The following is a 23,879-nucleotide window of genomic DNA, read 5'->3' as shown; positions in this document are numbered from 1 at the left end:
TAACATCTTGTGATAGACAGGTAAACAAGATACGGCCTGACAGTGATAATGTTATAATGAAGAAGATAAGATGTAACAGGGAGTGCTGGGACAGGTTACTTCTGAGAGGATAGTCAGCACAGCCTCTTTTTAAGTGGTGAAATCTGAGCTAACATCAAAATGAGGAGCCGTTTCTGAAATAAGATATGCTCTCTCACACTTTATATTCTTGATGTATCTAGAACATTCCTTTCTCCAGCCTGGGGGGGCTCTACTCATTTTTCAAGATTCAGTTCAAGGGTCATTTCCTTAATTAAGTCTTCTCTGACCCTTTCCTCTTCTGTGACCATACAGATTTCTATCACAGTACTTGTAACTTCTTGTTGCATATAGCTTACAAGTTCCTTGAGAAAAGAGATTGAGCCTTATGTAGTTTTCTGTCTTCAGTTGCCTACTACATTCTTCAGCATAGAGTGAGTCCTGAACTGTTTGATGAAAGGGTGAAATACTTGAGACAGGTTTCTATTATCAGTGCTGTGCTGGAGCCAGCTCGTCCTGCTTGGGAGAGCTGACTGGTAGCGTCTCTTCCCAACTCAGTGTTCACTGATATCACTGGTCATAGGGGGAAACTTTGTATCATGGGAATTGGCAAATGCTACAAATCAGGCCACTTATTTTTTCCTTTGGAGAACTGGTTGTTAACAATTTATCAGCACACCACTGGTAGCAGCGTACCAGAAAACTTTCTGGCTTTTTTTTTTTTTTTTTGCAATTAAAGTTATACATGCATGAAGTTTAAAGCATATTGTTCTGGCGGTTTTATTATGAATAATAGTAGTCCCCTGTTCCCTCAACTCATTTCCTTCTTCCCAGAGACAACTCTGACTTCTTTTTGCTGAGTATTTCAGTATTTACTTCCATGGCTATAGATAATAACATGCTTATATTACATCTTAATTTTTCAGTTTTTTTTTTTTTTTTTAGTGACTATTAGCTTAATACAAACAGCTATATATATTGGTCAATATAAATAAACTGCATGGTAACCACAAATCAAAAACCTACGATATATACACAGAAATTAAAGAGAAAGATAAACATAACACTAAAGAAAATCAAACCATAATGAAAAAGTCTAAAAGAAGAAAGGAACAGAGAAGAACTACAAAAATAATCAGAAAATAATTTTTAAAATGGCAATAAGTACATATCTATCAGTAATTGCTTTATTTATTAAAAAAATTTTTTTTGGTATCAAGACAGCATTTATTTTTATTTTTATTGTTAGTTTCAGCTTCACAACAAAATGAATCAGTTATATATATACATATGTTCCCATATCTCTTCCCGCTTGTGTCTCCCTCCCTCCCACCCTCCCTATCCCACCCCTTCAGGTGGTCACAAAGCACCGAGCTGATCTCCCTGTGCTATGCGGCTGCTTCCCACTAGCTATCTACCTTACGTTTGGTAGTGTATATATGTCCATGCCTCTCTCTTGCTTTGTCACAGTTTACCCTTCCCCCTCCCCATAGCCTCAAGTCCATTCTCTAGTAAGTCTGTGTCTTTACTCCTGTTTCACCCCTAGGTTTTTCATGATATTTTTTTTTCTTAAATTCCATATATATGTGTTAGCATATGGTATTTGTCTCTCTCTTTCTGACTTACTTCACTCTGTATGACAGACTCTAGGTCTATCCACCTCATTACAAATAGCTCAATTTCGTTTCTTTTTATGGCTGAGTAATATTCCATTGTATATATGTGCCACATCTTCTTTATCCATTCATCCGATGATGCACACTTAGGTTGTTTCCATCTCTGGGCTATTGTAAATAGAGCTGCAATGAACATTTTGGTACATGACTCTTTTTGAATTATGGTTTTCTCAGGGTATATGCCCAGTAGTGGGATTGCTGGGTCATATGGTAGTTCTATTTGTAGTTTTTTAAGGAACCTCCATACTGTTCTCCACAGTGGCTGTATCAATTTACATTCCTACCAACAGTGTAAGAGGGTTCCCTTTTCTCCACACCCTCTCCAGCATTTATTGTTTCTAGATTTTTTGATGATGGCCATTCTGACTGGTGTGAGATGATATCTCATTGTAGTTTTGATTTGCATTTCTCTAATGATTAGTGATGTTGAGCATTCTTTCATGTGTTTGTTGGCAGTCTGTATATCTTCTTTGGAGAAATGTCTATTTAGGTCTTCTGCCCATTTTTGGATTGGGTTGTTTGTTTTTTTGTTATTAAGCTGCATGAGCTGCTTATAAATTTTGGAGATTAATCCTTTGTCTGCTTCATTTGCAAATATTTTCTCCCATTCTGAGGGTTGTCTTTTGGTCTTGTTTATGGTTTCCTTTGCTGCGCAAAAGCTTTTAAGTTTCATTAGGTCCCATTTGTTTATTTTTGTTTTTATTTCCATTTCTCTAGGAGGTGGGTCAAAAAGGACCTTGCTGTGATTTATGTCATAGAGTGTCCTGCCTATGTTTTCCTCTAAGAGTTTGATAGTTTCTGGCCTTACATTTTGGTCTTTAATCCATTTTGAGCTTATTTTTGTGTATGGTGTTAGGGAGTGATCTAATCTCATACTTTTACATGTAGCTGTCCAGTTTTCCCAGCACCACTTATTGAAGAGGCTGTCCTTTCTCCACTGTACATTCCTGCCTCCTTTATCAAAGATAAGGTGATCATATGTGCGTGGGTTTATCTCTGGGCTTTCTATCCTGTTCCATTGATCTATCTTTCTGTTTTTGTGCCAGTACCATACTGCCTTGATTACTGTAGCTTTGTAGTATACTCTGAAGTCAGGAAGCCTGATTCCTCCAGCTCTGTTTTTCGTTCTCAAGATTGCTTTGGCTATTCGGGGTCTTTTGTGTTTCCATACAAATTGTGAAATTTTTTGTTCTAGTTCTGTGAAAAATGCCAGTGGTAGTTTGATAGGGATTGCATTGAATCTGTAGATTGCTTTGGGTAGTAGAGTCATTTCCACAATGTTGATTCTTCCAATCCAAGAACATGGTATATCTCTCCATCTATTTGTATCATCTTTAATTTCTTTCATCAGTGTCTTATAATTTTCTGCATACAGGTCTTTTGTCTCCTTAGGTAGGTTTATTCCTAGATATTTTATTCTTTTTGTTGCAGTGGTAAATGGGAGTGTTTTCTTGATTTCACTTTCAGATTTTTCATCCTTAGTGTATAGGAATGCCAGAGATTTCTGTGCATTAATTTTGTATCCTGCTACTTTACCAAATTCATTGATTAGCTCTAGTAGTTTTCTGGTAGCATCTTTAGGATTCTCTATGTATAGTATCATGTCATCTGCAAAGAGTGACAGCTTTACTTCTTCTTTTCCGATTTGGATTCCTTTTATTTCCTTTTCTTCTCTGAGTGCTGTGGCTAAAACTTCCAAAACTATGTTGAATAAGAGGGGTGAGAATGGGCAACCTTGTCTTGTTCCTGATCTTAGTGGAAATGCTTTCAGTTTTTCACCATTGAGGACGATGTTGGCTGTGGGTTTGTCATATATGGCCTTTATTATGTTGAGGAAAGTTCCCTCTATGTCTACTTTCTGCAGGGTTTTTATCATAAATGGGTGTTGAATTTTGTCAAAAGCTTTCTCTGTATCTGTTGAGATGATCATATGGTTTTTCTCCTTCAATTTGTTAATATGGTGTATCACGTTGATTGATTTGCATATATTGAAGAATCCTTGCATTCCTGGAATAAACCCCACTTGATCATGGTGTATGATCCGTTTAATGTGCTGTTAGATTCTGTTTGCTAGTATTTTGTTGAGAATTTTTGCATCTACGTTCATCAGTGATACTGGCCTGTAGTTTTCTTTCTTTGTGACATCCTTGTCTGGTTTTGGTATCAGGGTGATGGTGGCCTCGTAGAATGAGTTGGGGAGTGTTCCTCCCTCTGCTATATTTTGGAAGAGTTTGAGAAGGATAGGTGATAGCTCTTCTCTAAATGTTTGATAGAATTTGCCTGTGAAGCCATCTGGTCCTGGGCTTTTGCTTGTTGGAAGATTTTTAATCACAGTTTCAATTTCAGTGCTTGTGATTGGTCTGTTCATATTTTCTATTTCTTCCTGATTCAGTCTTGGCAGGTTGTGCCTTTCTAAGAATTTGTCCATTTCTTCCAGGTTGTCCATTTTATTGGCATAGAGTTGCTTGTAGTAATCTCTCATGATCTTTTGTATTTCTGCAGTGTCAGTTGTTACTTCCCCTTTTTCATTTCTAATTCTATTGATTTCAGTCTTCTCCCTTTTTTTCTTGATGAGTCTGGCTAATGGTTTATCAATTTTGTTTATCCTTTCAAAGAACCAGCTTTTAGTTTTATTGGTCTTTGCTATCGTTTCCTTCATTTCTTTTTCATTTATTTCTGATCTGATTTTTATGATTTCTTTCCTTCTGCTAACTTTGGGGTTTTTTTGTTCTTTCTCTAATTGCTTTAGGTGCCAAGGTTAGGTTGTTTATTCGAGATGTTTCCTGTTTCTTAAGGTAGGATTGTATTGCTATAAACTTTCCTCTTAGAACTGCTTTTGCTGCATCCCATAGATTTTGAGTCGTCGTGTCTCCATTGTCATTTGTTTCTAGGTATTTTTTGATTTCCTCTTTGATTTCTTCAGTGATCACTTCGTTATTAAGTAGTGTACTGTTTAGCCTCCATGTGTTTGTATTTTTTACAGATCTTTTCCTGTAATTGATATCTAGTCTCATAGCGTTGTGGTTGGAAAAGATACTTGATACAATTTCAATTTTCTTAAATTTACCAAGGCTTGATTTGTGACCCAAGATATGATCTATCCTGGAGAATGTTCCATGAGCACTTGAGAAAAATGTGTATTCTGTTGCTTTTGGATGGGATGTCCTATAAATATCAATTAAGTCCATCTTGTTTAATGTATCATTTAAAGCTTGTGTTTCCTTATTTATTTTCATTTTGGATGATCTGTCCATTGGTGAAAGTGGGGTGTTAACGTCCCCTACTATGAATGTGTTACTGTCGATTTCCCCTTTTATGGCTGTTACTATTTGCCTTATGTATTGAGGTGCTCCTATGTTGGGTGCATAAATATTTACAATTGTTATATCTTCTTCTTGGATCGATCCTTTGATTATTATGTAGTGTCCTTCTTTGTCTCTTCTAATAGTCTTTAAAGTCTATTTTGTCTGATATGAGAATTGCTACTCCAGCTTTCTTTTGGTTTCCATTTGCATGAAATGCCTTTTTCCATCCCCTTACTTTCAGTCTGTATGTGTCTCTAGGTCTGAAGTGGGTCTCTTGTAGACAGCAGATATATGGGTCTTGTTTTTGTATCCATTCAGCCAATCTGTGTCTTTTGGTGGGAGCATTTAGTCCATTTACATTTAAGGTAATTATCGATATATATGTTCCCATTCCCATTTTCTTAATTGTTTTGGGTTCGTTATTGTAGGTCTTTCCCTTCTCTTGTGTTTCTTGCCTAAAGAAGTTCCTTTAGCAGTTGTTGTAAAGCTGGTTTGGTGGTGGTGAATCCTCTTAGCTTTTGCTTGTCTGTAAAGGTTTTAATTTCTCCATCAAATCTGAATGACATCCTTGCTGGGTAGAGTAATCTTGGTTGCAGGTTTTTCTCCTTCATCACTTTCAATATGTCCTGCCACTCCCTTCTGGCTTGCAGAGTTTCTGCTGAAAGATCAGCTGTTAACCTTATGGGGATTCCCTTGTGTGTTATTTGTTGTTTTTCCCTTGCTGCTTTTAATATGCTTTCTTTGTATTTAATTTTTGACAGTTTGATTAATATGTGTCTTGGAGTATTTCTCCTTGGATTTATCCTGTATGGGACTCTCTGTGCTTCTTGGACTTGATTAACTATTTCCTTTCCCATATTAGGGAAGTTTTCAACTATAATCTCTTCAAATATTTTCTCAGTCCCTTTCTTTTTCTCTCCTTCTTGGACCCCTATAATTCGAATGTTGGTGCGTTTAATGTTGTCCCAGAGGTGTCTGAGACTGTCCTCAGTTCTTTTCATTCTTTTTTCTTTATTCTGCTCTGCATTAGTTATTTCCACTATTTTATCTTCCAGGTCACTTATCCGTTCTTCTGACTCAGTTATTCTGCTATTGATCCCATCTAGAGTATTTTTCATTTCATTTATTGTGTTGTTCATCATTGTTTGTTTTATCTTTAGTTCTTCTAGGTCCTTGTTAACTGTTTCTTGCATTTTGTCTATTCTATTTCCAAGATTTTGGATCATCTTTACTATCATTATTCTGAATTCTTATTCAGGTAGACTGTCTATTTCCTCTTCATTTGTTAGGTCTGGTGGGTTTTTATCTTGCTCCTTCATCTGCTGTGTGTTTTTCTGTGTTTTCATTTTGCTTATCTTACTGTGTTTGGGGTCTCCTTTTTGCAGGCTGAAGGTTCATAGTTCCTGTTGTTTTTAGTGTCTGTCCCCAGTGGCTAAGGTTGGTTAAGTGGGTTGTGTAGGCTTCCTGGTGGAGGGTACTAGTGCCTGTGTTCTGGTGGATGAGGCTGGATCTTGTCTTTCTGGTGGGCAGGTCCACGTCTGGTGGTGTGTTTGGGGGTGTCTGTAGACTTATTATGATTTTGGGCAGCCTCTCTGCTAATGGGTGGGGTTGTGTTCCTGTCTTGCTAGTTGTTTGGCATAGGATGTCCAGCACTGTAGCTTGCTGGTCGTTGAGTGAAGCTGGGTGCTGGCGTTGAGATGGAGATCTCTGGGAGATTTTCGCCGTTTGATATTATGTGCAGCTGGGAGGCCTCTTGTCGACCAGTGTTCTGAAGTTGGCTCTCCCACCTCAGAAGCACAGCACTAACTCCTGGCTGCAGCACCAAGAGCCTTTCATCCACACGGCTCCTTAATTTGGGATGATTCGTTGTCTATTCATGTATTCCACAGATGCAGGGTTCATCAAGTTGATTGTGGAGCTTTAATCCGCTGCTTCTGAGGCTGCTGGGAGAGATTTCCCTTTCTCTTCTTTGTTCTCACAGCTCCCAGGGGCTCAGCTTTGGATTTGGCCCCCCCTGTGCATGCAGGTCGCCGGAGGGCGTCTGTTCTTTGCTCAGACAGGACGGGGTTAAAGGAGCCACTGATTCGGAGGCTCTGCGGCGGCAGAGGCCAGTGTGACGTTGCGCCAGCCTGAGGCGCGCTGTGCGTTTTTCCGGGGGAGTTGTCCCTGGATCCTGGGACCCTGGCAGTGGCGGGCTGCACAGGCTCCCCGGGAGGGGTTGTGGATAGTGACCTGTGTTTGCACACAGGCTTCTTACCTCAGCTCTCTTTTTATGGAACTCGTATTCAGATGTTAGACATCCTGGACTAGTCCTCTAATTTTCTATCATTTCTCTTCTATGTTCCATCTCTTTATCTTTTTGTTCTACTTTTTGTGAAATTTCAAATTTACCTTCCAATTCTTTTATTGAGGTTTTCCTTTTTGTTATCATATATATATATATATATATATATATATATATATATATATATATATATATACACACACACTTTTTTTTTTTTTTTTTTTTTTGCGGTATGCGGGCCTCTCACTGTTGTGGCCTCTCCCGTTGCGGAGCACAGGCTCCGGACGTGCAGGCTCAGTGGCCATGGCTCACGGGCCCAGCCGCTCCGTGGCATGTGGGATCCTCCTGGACTGGGGCACGAACCCGTGTCCCCTGCATCGGCAGGCGGACTCTCAACCACTGCGCCACCAGGGAAGTCCCCTAGCCTAGTGGTTTTTAAAATTTGTTTTATAGATCAGTTTTCACATTCTATAGGAAGGATAAGTGCCCCTTCTCCACTGTATTCCAAACAACTGTGTTTTTACCAGTTTTAAATAATGAGTTTCTGCTTAAGATTTATCTTAAGAAAAAGTTTCCTTTCTAAAAAGTCTGAAAACCATTGGTAATATCTTTCCTCTCTTCCACCACTAATGTTTGCATTTTACACAAGGAAAAAACCTGAGGTCCATACAGAGGAAGAATCTCATTAAGCATCATTCAAGTCTTACTCCAAGTTCAGGGTGTTCATAAACTAAGATTTTAGGGCATTCTAAAGCGTCTTAAAATGGGGAAAGATTCTCTATAACTTGTAACAGAGAAGCTCTCCCTCAAAAATGGAAAGTGTCTTATATGTCCATTCCTCCTAGGCCTCTGCTTTCTTCAGGGCTGCTGTGGGATACTGAGATAGGGGAAGGTGACCCTTAGACAGTGGTACAGTGTCATTCCAGTCCTGCCAGTGGCTCACTACTGTGGCCATCCCATCAAGTAGAATATCAAAGCAAGAGAAGGCAGCTTCTCCCAGGACTACAATTGTCGTAAGTATGAGAAGACTGATGGAAATGCTTTCAGAGACCACATTAAATAGTATGGAGCTAAAACCAAGGCCTAAGCACTATTCCTTCTTTCATCCTTTCCCCTTTCTTCCTCTCCCCAAGCTGACCCCTTTCCTAGGCTGGACTGGCCTCCAAAGCCTCCCAGAGATACCAGAGGCCTTGCCTCAAGTGGGTACAGGGGGCAACATACCCTTCCTCCACGGTAACTGAGTTCATGAGAAGGCAACTGGTGACAGTCACTCTATCTCTTATGACACAGGATGAACCAATGACTGAGTGCTTAATGGATGACTTCTCTCCAACCTGTGTATCTGGCCCAATGAGGCTGTCAACTCCAACCTGCAAAAGGCAAATATAAATATAAAAACTTGTCCACCCATCTCAACCAACTGCAAACCAACCCTCCAGATCCCTTGAGCTGGGTCTAATGGGATCTTTCCCAAAGACACTTTAGCAAGAGGGATCATCATCAGTATTTCTCAGGGCCACAAGGTCATATAATATCTCTGAGACCAATTCAAACTTACACACTCTTGCACTTGCGTATATAGACGTGCTCTCCTGAAGACAGTGCTCAAATCAGGGTAAGAAGAGGGATAGAGATGGAAAGCTCCTGTGTCTGAGTCCAAAGACTATATAACAGACCTTCCTTAGAGGGTCTGTGTGGCTGGGCTCAGCACCTGTCCAGGCAATCTTCCTGAGTGCCTGGGCTGGAAGGTAAGATTTTATAACCAGAACTCAATTTGGGATTTCCCTGGGGCCAATGAAGTTCAGGGATTGACCTGAGGAGAAGCTGGGAGAAGCTGGTTTGGGGAGAAGCCCCAAACCAGCTTCTCACGAACAAGCCTCAGAATACCCAGACACTGTCCCATAACTGCCCTGTCCAAGCTAGCACTTACCAGGTGTTTGCTGACAATCTGGGCTGATGAATGGATCAGTGATTCTTCCGGACAGATAACAGGTAGCAATTTGGACACCTTGAGGAAAGAGGTTTGGTCACTAAACACAGACCAGAAAACACCTGAAAGCACCTTAAGTAGAACCCTGTGTCCAGCAGAGATGTGGGGAGTTCGCAGCCACAGCCTCCTGTCTGGATGAGGCAGGCTGATGCATTTCCCCTAGGACAGGGATTGTTTACACAGCAGCTTCTAGATAATCTTATCCTCAGTTTCCTAGCTGAGAGTCTCCTCCCTGAAAGTAATGCCACCTCCCTCAGCTGGGAGGCTGTGAGACAAGCCTTTGAGATACCCAGGCAGCACTTGGGAGAGGAGGCCTAAAGAGAGCAAGAAGCTTCCTGAGGCCCGACCACAGTCATGCTAGGTTCCCGCTCCCCTCCTGGACCACAGTGGCCATGCACGAGGTGAGGACGGGAGTAATGTTAGACAACTCCACAATCAGGACAGACCCTGAGAAGGCATCCATGTTCTTCACCAGGCAAAATAAAATGCTGAAGGGGAAATTCACACTATTCTCTTTCCAGTATGAGAAAACTGAAAACGTTATGGGTATAGAGTGTTTTATCTCTGGACCCATTAGGAAGGCACAGATAGTGTGTCTATCTGTGATTCTCCAGCATGGGCAGAATGCTGGTCGGAGCACTGTGTGTGGTAGTCACACTAGCTGAGGGTGGCCTTGCTAGACTGGCTACAATGGAGATGTGAAGGCTAATCCCTCAGTCCCTATCCCTGGGATCTCCTCTATTACACTTCAGCCAAGGCCATTCAGGCCTGTCTGATGCACAGCCCCTGCTGACACTTCAGAGGATACTTCTCTGGCCTCAGGCTATCTGTGGACTTGCTTGCAGACCAGTCGGACAGACTCAAGTCATAGAATTGAAGAAAGAGAACTCAAAGTCAAATTAAGGAAGCTTTCTATACCTTTAGCCCTAAATTGGGGCTAACTTTACCCAGGACTGCCCTGAGCAAACATTGGACTAGTTGTGATTTCTCATAAACTCTCTAGCTTGGATTCCCTTGGATTTAACCAATCCAGGTTGAGGCCAGATTGAGGTCTGGGGCTGGGACCATATCTACCACATGGTGTGGGTCCTGAAGATTCTTGAGTCAGGTTTTCTTCAGGGATTCAATCCCAATCCCAGTGTTCCCTTCCTCCTGTGCCTGCTACACAATAAAGAGCTCCTGCACATGCTCGGCCTCTTCACTGTCCCCTTCTTCACCCCTTGCCTTAACTAAAACCTGGCCTGCCTTTAGGGCACTGCTTCCCCTTAAATAGAAGCTGCTCATTCTTCATATCTCACAAACCTCAGGATTAAAAGGGTGGATTGGCAAGACTCCTCATGCTCTAATGCTGTTCTCCAGATACTTCTCTCTCATGGGCATTCCTTCCTTGATGCTTTGCCATCTGGCTACTCTATACTCTGCTCCTTTGCCTCCTTAAGAAAGCTTCCTCTGTGTGCCTATGTTTACATCATCACAGTAATGATTACACAGTATTTATCTGCTTGTTTATGAAGTGCTGTAGATATCCCCATGCCGAGCAGAACAGGAGAAGGCTGTTCAAGCCACAGGCAAGAAGTTAAGCCTTCTTGGAGATCTTGGCCTTTCTTTGGAACCACAGAGGCTCTGCCTCTATGGACCAGACCCCTCACTTCCCCTTTTGCTGTACTTGGGTACCCCAATGGTTTCTCCTGACATGCCAGGTCTTGTTCAACCTTTGGAATGAGAGGGATTCTGAACAAGTCACTGTGTATCTAATGAAGAAATAAGACAAAAGGCTCAGTCTGTTCCTGGGACAGGAACTCCCACGATTTCTCTTCTGAACCCATCCTCTCACCTGTCTGTTGGCTTCCATGTAGAGTCCTAGGGTGCTCACTCGAGAGCAGAGCCCCTCTTTCATGATGTGGACGTAACAGCGCACCTGTGACCTGGACAAATCTTCCCAGCTGTCTCCTCGACAGGCATTCCAGCAGGCATCATAGGGAGCAAAGGTCAGCGTATTGGCTTCTTTTATAAAACTGTAAATATCTTCAGAACAAAAACCCAAACCGAGCAAGTACATGAGAGACATGACAGAGAGGATACAGAATCAGTCAAGTTTTGAAAGAGGGTACAGCTTAAACCTCTTCCCCCGCAATGCACCCATGCCGCATGTACCCTGGGAAAATCCCACTAAAACCTGAAAGCCTAAGTCAAATTAAAAGAGGCAATGTGCTTTCCTGTACATCTGAAATACTGTATGATATAAAAATGCTTAAAAAGAGGTCCTACAAGCAAGTTTGACTGACAAGCAAGCACTACTAGGGAAAATAAAATAGATGACTCTTGTACACCATGGAGTAGCAGAAGCAACTGTCCAGGCTTTAGTGACCAGCCATGTTGGCTTTGTGCTGCTAGCCTCCATTATCATATCAGATAGTTGTGCTATGAGAGAAATAGCACAGGACTTGGGCCTCAGTTTTTCAACTCGTACAACAATCATTTGAAATCTTTTATTTTATGGTAAGAAAACTGGGGCTCAGAAGACTAAATAACCTGCCTTAGGTCATAGAGCTAATAAATGGCAGAGTAAAATTTCAAACCCAGGTCTGAGATGCTAAGCCCTGATATCTTAATCATCATGCTACACTGTCTCCATTTATTCCTTTGATAAGTACATTTTTTGGAACATCTACTATGAGCCCAGGACTGGGCCAGGGACCAGGCAAGGATATGAGAGCAAACAAGACTGACCTCGTCCCTACATCCTGGAAAGGTGATAGTCTGTTGGCTCTGGTTGGACTGTCATTATACAGCCCTTCACCTTTCTTCCCTTGACAGGAGAGGCTGAGTTTAGTCAGGGGTGGGGCCCCCAGAGCCTAGAGAATAGGGGAACTGAGAAGTGGTGCGCAGAGTTCAAAGTCAAAAAGGTCTAGAGAGGAACACAGCCAAACCAGAGCTGTTAACCAGAGAATGGACCTGAGGTATGATTAGCCTGTCCCTGAAGAGCACAGTGACAGGATTTGCTTGAGCAAGCCCACCCAGAGCTCAGGGAGTGGCGTCAGCTAGCCTGTCCTAACTGCTGGCTAGATGAAAACCTGATGCCTTGAGACAGGCATCTTGGGCTGGGCTAAGTTAAGTTGCCCAGCCACTCTTCCAAAGGTATTGTTACCCCTACCTTACTGCACCAACTCAAGCACTGACCTAAGGACTTCAGCTCCTTTTTCTTTAGATCCTCTTCTTTTTCTTCCTGTCCTTGTTGTGATGAAGCTGAGGAGAACTGTTTTCTTACTAGGTATGGAATCAGTTCGCTCCGGATGGAAGTGATTGACCTAGGAAGAAAGAGTGGTCAAACATGAGAAATCTGACTATCTGGATCCAATCAGAATCAAAAACTGTGCATCCAAGGAAAAGGCAAATTCCTTCCTGTCATGCCACCTTGGGACTGACAGAGATTAGAAATGACAAGGATTTGGCAGTTCTGGAGAAGCAGAGGATCTACATTCTCTGTCAGCTTCAGGCTGGAGGTGGGAGGGTAGTGTACTGAGTCTGAGACGCCCTTTCCCTGATCAATGCAGAAAATAGTCTTTTACAAGACTTATCTACGAAGTGTGTGCCTGCATGTTTGTATGTGTGTGCATGTGTGTGTATCTTAACATGGTGCTTTGACTATTAACTGGCAATAACCCATGAGAAGGTAGAATGCTCTGGCCTTTTGAAAAAAAGTTATTTAAAAAAACATAAAACATTTTCTATAAAGGTCTTGCATATTTTCTGTAAGATTAATCTGGAGTATCTTAGTTTTTTTGTTGTTATAAATGGTGCCTTTTAAACAATTATTTTCTTCTTCTTGTTGGTCAACAGAAACTCAATTCACTGTATTTTGATCTTGTAGCCAATTGCCTTGATAAACAATCTTAATACTAATATTTTATCTGTAGATTCTGGCAATCATACCAACTGTGTAAACAACAATTTTCTTTCTTCCTTTCTAATCCTTATTTTCCATCATCTTACATTATTGGCTAAGACCTCCAATATACTAACGCTGAATAGAAGCACTAACAGTCATCCTTTTTTTTTTTTAAACTTCATAACTCCATTCATTTTATTCACTTGACCGCTGCATGAACAGACACACCTGAAATTTAAAACAAGAGCTTATACAGAGACCTGTTCTTTCTATAGGCATTAGCTCAGAATATATGTGGGTAAGATGACACAGAAAAAAGTTTAAATGTGAAATGTGAATTTAGGGCTGAGTTAAGGAGGTGCATACTCAGTCTCATATCCGGACATGCTTCAGATACCTCCTTAATATCTATCTCCAAGACTGAAATGACTCTGTACCTCTTTGAAGACAACAGACCATTCTATCAACTCTTCATTGATGACCAGGCCTTGACCATATGGAATATTGGTGACAAACTCTCCTACTTTAACCAGCAGCCCAAGACCAGCAGGAAAATTCACAGCATTCTGGATATCCTATCACGTCACATGGTTCTGTTTTTCATCTAAGGATATGTGGTCTCCAGCACTGTTGGTAAATTGGATTTTCCTCAGAAACGGATGCAGCTCCAGATGCCATCAGGTGATCAATGCAGGTCCTGCTTCTGGAGGGCATTTACCTTTCTTCACCATCTCTGCTTTCAGATACCAGAGGAACTGCCCGCCTTTCAAATCATCAGATACAAATAGCGCCACCCAGGTCCAGCTAAAATGCAGCAATAACCACATCATTCCTTGAGCCAGGGAGCTGTCCGTAGTGGTCATCTGATAGAGCGATGAGAACTGGTCTTTATCACTCAGGATGGGATCAAAAGGACCATATGTGACCTGTGGGCTTCTGTAGAGCTCCAGAACTGTTCCAATCTCGGCTGAAAATGCCAACGCGGTTCCTGTAACAATGGCCACAGATTTTCTCTGTCCCTGGCAGTTGTAGTTAGGGAGAGTCTGATTTCCTCCAGAGAGCCCAAACAGGGCACTTTCCAAGGTCCTCTGGTCTCTGGGAAAGGCATTGTAGAGGCTGAAACCCAAGGACAGACTGGGGAGCAGATGGGAGTCCTTATTGATTTCCTCAATGGCAAAGAGAAATGCCAGGACGTATTGGTAGTTCTTCCAAAGCCACCTGGTCACACAGAAATCCACGGGTCAGTGAGGACAGGTGAAACTTGAGGCTGGTTTCAACTCAAACTTGAACTCCAGAGATAACTTGTCTTTAAGTTCATCCAGGGCTTTGAAGACTGTAAGGCCCTAGAGCAGGGTTTCCAAACCCGGGCACTATAGATAATGCTTTGTCACGCATGCTGTTCAGTGCGATGTAGGCCGTCCAGCAGCATCCTCGGCCTCCACACACTAGATGCCACTAGCAGCCCCTCACATTTGTAACAACAGAAACAATGCCTCCGCACATGACTAAAAGTCCCCTGGGGGCAAAGCCACACCGGTGAAAGGATGGGGAGAGGGGGAACTCTGAGGAGGGGACGGCGGCCCCCAGAGCTAGGAGGAAACAGAGGCTCTGGGCCAACCAGTGGGGTGAGACTGAGGCCCCAGGGCTGGAAACGCGGCTCGCGAGAAAGGGGGAGGAACGCCGGAGCCTGTGATGGGGGTGCCCCAGACCCATGCCCCTCCCTAGACTCCTATGGGAGCCCCGGGACTGCCCGCCGCTCAGAGTCCTGACCCTCACACTGAGGCCGAACGTACCATGTGAACCCAGCCCCCCGCGGAGAAAACTTTACACAGCGCAGTGGGCCACCCCGCGAGTCCTTCAGTCATCCTTACTTATTCTTGATTTTAAAGGGAATTTTTCTATTTTATCATTTAGACTGATGATTGTTACAGTTTTTTTCCCCTATCATCAAAGCCACCATTTATTGACTGTCCTCTATGTGTAGATATTGGGCTTCATGCTTTATAGCCAATACCTGGCACATGTTATTGGTTTTATAAATACCCTTTATCAGGTTAAGGAACTTCTCTTTTATTCCTAACTTGCTAAGAGCTTTCATCAATGAATGGGTACTGACTTTTACTAAAAAAATTTTTTTCTTGCATCTATGGAGCTCAGTGTATTTTTTTCTCCTTTATTCTGTTATGGTAATGGATTAAAACATTTTCTGACACTAACAGGTTGAATAACACTTTTCAAAGACTATATACACAATTTCTACTCTACACTCCCTCACAGTAAAGGAATTACAGGTGATTCTTCTATTTTTATGCAAATTATCAAATTTTACAACTTTAGGCTCTTCTTTAAGTTTCTTGTCTTTCATTTTCTCATAGCTTCTACAGTACTACTCTCCTGGCTTGATTCAGACTTCGCAAATTTAAAATTCATTCTGATGGGGCTTCCCTGGTGCCGCAGTGGTTGAGAGTCCACCTGCCGATGCAGCGGGACACAGGTTTGTGCCCTGGTCCGGAAAGATCCCACATGCCACGGAGCGGCTGGGCCCGTGAGCCACGGCCGCTGAGCCTGCGCGTCTGGATCCTGTGCTCCGCAACGGGAGAGGCCACAACAGTGAGAGGCTTGCGCACCGCAAAAAAAAAAAAAAAAAAAAATCATTCTGATGACTAAGTATTTCCCACACAGATTTCAACTTCCCTTCTACTTAAGAGTGGGCTCCCTCACATTATAACAGTTGTACTTATTTATCAATGGCTATCAAAGAATTTCCACAACAAAGTTAACTTCAATTTACTTTCATGAAATCAGATGAGTCTAGGACACCACTTACAGAAAGAAAATCAGACCAAAGATCAATGTGTAGAAGAACCTCCAGAAGGCAAAAACATTCCTGTACTATATCACTCAGATACGAGCAGTAAGCAAACTTGGTCAAGAGCTTCGGAGCTCTCTTTCATTTGGCCTCGTTGGGTCCCTGGAGGCATGGTGCTTCCTCATGGGTATCGAGCCAGGATGTTGGGTCTAAATGACTAACAATCTGTAATGGGGAAGAAGGAACCTGATCCTTAGTACAGTGAGTATGCTCCTGATTTATACTTAGCAAAGGAAATGAAAGACTACCATATGATTTTTAGTTTTCTCTCTCATACTGTGACCTTGTTAGAATTTTAAATCACTAGTTAATTAACTTAGCATTTAATAAGACTGTAGTAATATGCCAGTCACTGTTCTGTGCCTTGGAAATATACTGTTTCTGCCCTCAAAGAATTCAAAATCCAGTGGAAAGTAGCCTGATGATGGATTTAAGGAGAAGAGTAGGAGATGAGGTTGATTAAGGAGGCAATGGAGCCAGATCACGAAAGCCTTCTGTGGCAGTCTAGACAGTTTGGACTGAGACAAGCCAGTGGTAGTTTTTAAGCAGGAAAGTGACATGATCAGTTTTATTTCTTAATAAGGTAATTCTGATAGCAGTGAAAATAGGCTTGTAATAAGGAGAATGAACAGAGAGACCAGTTACAAGACTCTGAAAGATGAGATAATGTGGCCTGAGAGAGGGGTTAATGTATAAGCAGCCCTATAAACCTGACTGCTGCTTCATACTTTCCACCCTCTCTCCCAGCCCCTATTCAAAGAAGCTCTGCAGGCTGACACAGGACCACACAGATGGAGTGTAGGTAGGGAGGCAAGACAGAGGTGGAGGCTGAGGAGGGTAAGCAAAATTAGGAACCCTGGAGCTACACAGTTCATGGTTTTTGTCATTTTTAGAAGATCAAGTCAAACATCTTTGAAGAATTCTGTGTAAGCTGGAAGCTCTTGTATTGAATTTCAATGTGCTTTTTCTTCTGATCCTTTGATGGAGATTAAAAATTTCCATATAAATTCAAAGAATGAAATAACACTTACTCTTAGCTTTTTCTCCCCTTTTAATGCTCCAAACCAGTGTGGGTAGCAAATGTTCCTTGGCCCCCTCTGGTGGAAAACAAGTCAGTTCCCTTTGAAGAAATGACAAAGCATGGACAGCTGGGGGATTTCGGAGCCGTGATATTTACACTATAGGCCAAACAGAACTGCCACTGCAAGAGGCAAGCAAACAAGCCTTGGCACACAGCCCTTTTAGGCAGAACCCTTTAAGGAGACCAGACAAGGATCTGGGGAGAGGATCTGAAGCATTCCTGCCAGGTCCCACCTGCCTCTGCTGGGGCTCAGCAATCAGGTCAATTCTCATAATGCGGTTGGCCTAGCAGCACAATGGAGGACAAAATTACTCTTCCTGCACTGTACTCAAACTAGAGGTAGCTCAAAGCTGTGCCAAGAAGTGGGACAGGCCACTATGACCCACTGTGAGCATCCTAACCTTGGGGCTGAAGACCAGCAGCTGGGTCCACTGTTCTGGGCCTCGGCAACCTCACTTTCCCCCTTCCCTCTCATACACAGCCTTCCCAGAAACACCTGCCTCATGTCATAATATTATAAGCTCCTAAGAAATAAGAAATCACAAAGAAGAACAACAGATTCGACTATCAGATGCAAACAAATAACTCCACCAAATAAAAAAGACAAAATAATTGTTACATACAGGACAAACGATTAATATTTTTAATAGGGAAATAGATATAAATGTTCAAAAATATATAAAAATATTTTAAAGAAATAAATATCAAAAAAGATGCAATTTCTCTCACAAGTTAGCAGATATAAAATAATTCTCATTAGTGATAAGGGTGCTTCTCATACAATGTATAAACTGGTAAAATCTTTTCTGAAAAGTAATTGGCAATACATAACAAAGGTCTTGAAGACATTCATATTATCTTATCCTATAATTCTATTTCTATCTTAAGGAAAATACATCATGCTCAATAAATATTTGCTGAATAAACAACATAATCAGATAATAAAAAAGAATCTTTGCACAAAAATGTTAAATGTTAATGTTAAAAAATAGAGAACAACCAAATATCCAACAATGGAAGAACAATCAAACACATATGTAATAGAATAGCATATAGGCAAAACTCTGATCATAAAGAATTTTTTAGGTCACAAAGAATTTTTTAATGACACAGGAAAATGCTCATGAAATAGTACTGAATAAAGAAAGCAGAAAGCAGAGAGGGCAGACAGCAGAAGCAACAAGAACTACAATCCTCTAGTTTGTGGAACAAAAACCATATTCACAGAAAGACAGACAAGATGAAAAGGCAGAGGGCTATGTACCAGATGAAGGAACAAGATAAAACCCCAGAAAAACAACTAAATGAAGTGGAGATAGGCAACCTTCCAGAAAAAGAATTCAGAATAATGATAGTGAAGATGATCCAGTACCTCGGAGAAAGAATGGAGGCAAAGATCGAGAAGATGCAAGAAATGTTTAACAAAGACCTAGAAGAATTAAAGAACAAACAAACAGAGATGAACAATACAATAACTAAAATGAAAAATACACTAGAAGGAATCAATAGCAGAATACCTGAGGCAGAAGAATGGATAAGTGACCTGGAAGACAGAATGGTGGAATTCACTGCTGCAGAACAGAATAAAGAAAAATGATTGCAAAGAAATGAAGACAGCCCAAGAGACCTCTGGGACAACATTAAGTGCAACAACATTCGCATTATAGGGGTCCCAGAAGGAGAAGAGAGAGAGAAAGGACCAGAGAAAATATTTGAAGAGATTATAATCAAAAACTTCCCTAACACGGGAAAGGAAATAGCCACCCAAGTCCAGGAAGTGCAGAGAGTCCCAGGCAGGATAAACCCAAGGAGAAACATGCTGAGACACGTAGTAATCAAATTGACAAAAATTAAAGACAAAGAAAAACTATTGAAAGCAACAAGGGAAAAACGACAAATAACATACAAGGGAACCCCCATAAGGTTAACAGCTAATTTCTCAGCAGGAACTCTACAAGCCAGAAGGGAGTGACATGACATATTTAAAGTGATGAAAGGGAAGAACCTACAACCAAGATTACTCTACCCGGCAACAATCTCATTCAGATTCAATGGAGAAATCAAAGGTTTACAGACAAGCAAAAGCTAAGAGAATTCAGCACCACCAAACCAGCTCTACAACAAATGCTAAAGGAACTTCTCTAAGTGGGAAACACAAGACAAGAAAAGGACCTACAAAAACAAACCCAAAACAATTAAGAAAATGGTAGCAGGGACATACATATTGATAATTACCTTAAATGTGAATGGATTAAATGCTCTAACCAAAGGACACAGGCTTGCTGAATGGATACAAAAACAACACCCATATATACGCTGTCTACAAGAGACCCACTTCAGACCTAGGGACACATACAGACTGAAAGTGAGGGGATGGAAAAAGATACTCCATGCAAACGGAAATCAAAAGAAAGCTGGAGTAGAATACTCATATCAGATAAAATAGACTTTAAAATAAAGACTGTTACAAGAGACAAGGAAGGACACTACATAATGATCAAGGGATCAATCCAAGAAGAAGATATAACAATTATAAATATATATGCACCCAACACAGGAGCACCTCAATACATAAGGCAAATGCTAACAGCTATAAAAGAGGAAATCAACAGTAACACAGTAATAGTGGGGGACTTGAACACCTCACTTACATCAATGGACAGATCATCCAGACAGAAAATTAGTAAGGAAACACAAGCTTTAAATGACACGAGAGACCAGATAGATTTAGTTGATATTTATAGGACATGCCATCCAAAAAAACAGCAGATTACACTTCTTTCTCAAGTGCGCATGGAACATTCTCCAGGATAGATCACATCTTGGGTCACAAATCAAGCCTCAGTAAATTTAAGGAAATTGAAATCATATCAAGCATCTTTTCTGACCACAACACTATGAGATTAGAAATCAATTACAGGGAAAAAAACGTAAAAAACATAAACACATGGAGGCTAACCAATATGTTACTAAATAACCAAGAGATCACTGAAGAAATCAAAGAGGAAATCAAAAAATACCTAGGGACAAATGACAACGAAAACACGACGATCCAAAACCTACGGGATGCAGCAAAAGCAGTTCTAAGAGGGAAGTTTATAGCAATGCAATCCTACCACAAGAAACAAGAAAGATCTCAAATAAACAATCTAACTTTACACCTAAAGGAACAGAGAAAGAAGAACAAACAAAACCCAAAGTTAGTAGAAGGAAAGAAATCATAAAGAACAGAGCAGAAATAAATGAAAAAGAAATGTAGGAAACAATAGCAAAGATCAATAAAACTAAAAGCTGTTTCTTTGAGAAGATAAACAAAGTTGATAAACCATTAGCCACACTCATCAAGAAAAAGAGGGAGAGGACTCAGATCAATAAAATTAGAAATGAAAAAGGAGAAGTTACAACAGACACCACAGAAATACAAAGCATCCTAAGAGGCTACTACAAGCAACTCTATGCCAATAAAATGGACAACCTGGAAGAAATGGACAAATTCTTAGAAAGGTATAACCTTCCAAGACTGAATAGGGAAGAAACAGAAAATATGAACATACCAATCACAAGTAGTGAAATTGAAACTGTGATTAAAAATCTTCCAACAAACAGAAGTCTAAGACCAGATGGCTTCACAGGTGAATTCTATCAAACATTTAGAGAAGAGCTAACAACAATCCTTCTCAAACTCTTCCAAAAAATTGCAGAGGAAGGAACACTCCCAAACTCATTCTATGAGGCCACCATCACCCTGTGACCAAAACCAGACAAAAATACTACAAAAAAAAGAAAAATTACAGACCAATATCACTGATGAATATAGATGCAAAAATCCTCAACAAAATTCTAGCAAACAGAATCCAACAATGCTTTAAAAGGATCATACACCATGATCAAGTGGTATTTATCCTAGGGATGCAAGGATTCTTCAATATACGCAAATCAATCAATGTGATACACCATATTAACAAATTGAAGAAGAAAAACTATATGATCATCTCAATAGATGCAGAAAAAGCTTTTGACAAAATTCAACACCCACTTATGATAAAAACTCTCGAGAAAGTGGGCATGGAGGGAACCTACCTCAACATAATAAAGGCCATATACGACAAACCCACAGCAAACATCATTCTCAATGGTGAAAAACTGAAACCATTTCCTCTAAGATAAGGAACAAGACAAGAATGTCCACTCTTGCCACTATTATTCAATCTAGTTTTGGAAATCCTAGCCACAGAAATCAGAGAAGAAAAAGAAATAAAAGGAATACAAATTGGAAAAGAAGTAAAACTGTCACTGTTTGCAGATGACATGATACTATACATAGAGAATCCTAAAGATGCCACCAGAAAACTATTAGAGCTAATCAATGAATTTGGTAAAGTTGCAGGATACAAAATTAATGCACAGAAATCTCTTGAATTCCTACACACTAATGATGAAAAAAGTGAAAGAGAAATTAAGGAAACACTCCCATTTACCACTGCAACAAAAAGAATAAAATACCTATCAATAAACCTACCTAGGGAGACAAAAGACCTGTATGTAGAAAACTATATGACACTGATGAAAGAAATTAAAGATGATACCAACAGATGGAGAGATATACCATGTTCTTGGATTGGAAGAATCGATATTGTGAAAATGACTATACTACCCAAAGCAACCTACAGATTCAATGCAATCCCTATCAAATTACCAATGGCATTTTTTACAGAACTGGAACAAAAAAATCTTAAAATTTGTATGGAGACACAAAAGACCCTGAACAGCCAAAGCAGTCTTGAAGGAAAAAAACAGAGCTGGAGGCATCAGACTCCCTGACTTCAGAGTATACTACAAAGCTACAGTAATCAAGACAATATGGTACTGGCACAAAAACAGAAATATAGATCAATGGAACAGGATAGAAATCCTAGAGATAAACCCATGCACCTATGGTCAACTAATCTATGACAAAGGAGGCAAGGATATACAATGGAGAAAAGACAGTCTCTTCAATAAGTGGTGCTGGGAAAACTGGACAGCTACATGTAAAAGAATGAAATTAGAACACTCCCTAACACCAAACACAAAAATAAACTCAAAATGGATTAGAGACTTAAATGTAAGACTGGACACCATAAAACTCTTAGAGGAAAACATAGGAAGAACACTCTTTGACATAAATCACAGCAAGATCTTTTTTGATCCACCTCCTAGAGTAATGGAAATAAAAACAAAAATTAACAAATGGGACCTAATGAATCTTAAAAGCTTTTGTACAGCAAAGGAAACCATAAACAAGACGAAAAGACAACCTTCAGAATGGGAGAAAGTATTTGCAAACGAATCAACGGACAAAGGATTAATCTCTGAAATACATAAACAGCTCATGCAGCTCAATATTAAAAAAACAAACAACCCAATCAAAAAATGGGCAGAAGACCTAAATAGACATTTCTCTAAAGAAGACATACAGATGGCCAAGAAGCACATGAAAAGCTGCTCAACATCACTAATTTTTAGAGAAATGGAAATCAAAACTGCAATGAGGTATCACCTCACACCAGTTAGAATGGGCATCATCAGAAAATCTACAAACAACAAATGCTGGAGAGGGTGTGGAGAAAAGGGAACCCTCTTGCACTGTTGGTGGGAATGTAAATTGATACAGCCACTATGGAGAACCATATGGAGGTCCCTTAAAAAAGAAAAATAGAATCACCATATGACCCAGCAATTCCACCACTGGGCATATACCCAGAGAAAACCATAATTCAAAGACACATGCACCCCAATGTTCACTGCAGCACTATTTACAATAGCCAGGTAATGGAAGCAACCTAAATGTCAATCGACAGAAGAATGGATAAAGAAGATGTGGTACATATATACAATGGAATATTACTCAGCCATAAAAAGGAACGAAATTGGGTCATTTGTAGAGATGTGGATGGATCTAGAGACTGTCATGCAGAGTGAAGTAAGTCAGAAAGAGAAAAACAAATATCGTATATTAATGCAGATATGTGGATCCTAGAAAAATGGTACAGATGAACCAGTTTGCAGGGCAGAAAGAGAGACACAGATGTAGAGAACAAACGTATGGACACCAAGAGGGGAAAGTGACTCGTGGGGGTGGGGATGGTGGTGTGATGAATTGGGAGATTAGGATTGACATGTATACACTAATATGTATAAAATGGATAATTATAAAAAAATAAATAAAATTTTTAAAAAAAGAAAGCAGAAAGCACTTATTTCTACAGCACAATCTGAAGTGTGTATATGTATATATAAAAATAAATAAAATGATGGAAAGAAATACACTAAAATGTTCGCAATTATCTCACAATAGTAGAATTATTGGTAGTATTTTAAAAATATTTTTTGAATCTTCCAAATTTCACAGTCATCGGCCATTCTTCCCTTACTTTCTGTGGCATCAGTCTCTTGACCTGTTCCTATTTCTGATACCTCTTTCTTTGTTTCCCCTGAAATATTTGGTGTTTCTCAGGATTTTTCTTTTTGCCTGTATTTTTCTCATGCTACTTGTCTCCCTGAGATAGATCACTTGGTGGTTTCTTTGCAGCTCATTCCCAAAGGTAGACGCATAGCCAAGGCCTCTCTTCTTTAGTTTAGTCTCACATTTTCAACTGCCTGATGGACTCTGCCACCATTTAGATGACCCACAGGTACCTTAAACACAATGTCTAAAACTGAACCCATCATCTTTCTCTCAAACATGCTCCCCCCAACCCCAAACACTAATTACCTTGCTTAGTGAT

At 40.5% G+C, this 23,879-nt stretch overlaps 1 protein-coding gene across 1 annotated transcript in view; it reads right to left on the bottom strand.

The window, feature by feature from the left end:
• Positions 1-23,879, bottom strand: part of EIF2B3 (eukaryotic translation initiation factor 2B subunit gamma) — a 148,904-nt gene that overhangs the window by 19,608 nt on the left and 105,417 nt on the right. The window contains exons 7-10 of the mRNA XM_082833915.1: positions 12,454-12,581; positions 11,108-11,298; positions 9,214-9,291; positions 8,505-8,653 (exon numbers count right to left, since the gene is read on the bottom strand). Of these exons, the coding sequence (XP_082690041.1) occupies positions 8,505-8,653; positions 9,214-9,291; positions 11,108-11,298; positions 12,454-12,581 (546 nt within the window). The remainder of the gene's footprint in view (positions 1-8,504; positions 8,654-9,213; positions 9,292-11,107; positions 11,299-12,453; positions 12,582-23,879) is intronic.

This window comes from Leucopleurus acutus, assembly GCF_964270905.1.
Source record: "Leucopleurus acutus genome assembly, chromosome: 2".
Lineage (NCBI taxonomy): Eukaryota > Metazoa > Chordata > Mammalia > Artiodactyla > Delphinidae > Leucopleurus > Leucopleurus acutus.
The sequence above is the reverse complement of the archived record's forward strand: the minus strand, read 5'-3'. Positions and strand labels throughout refer to the sequence as shown.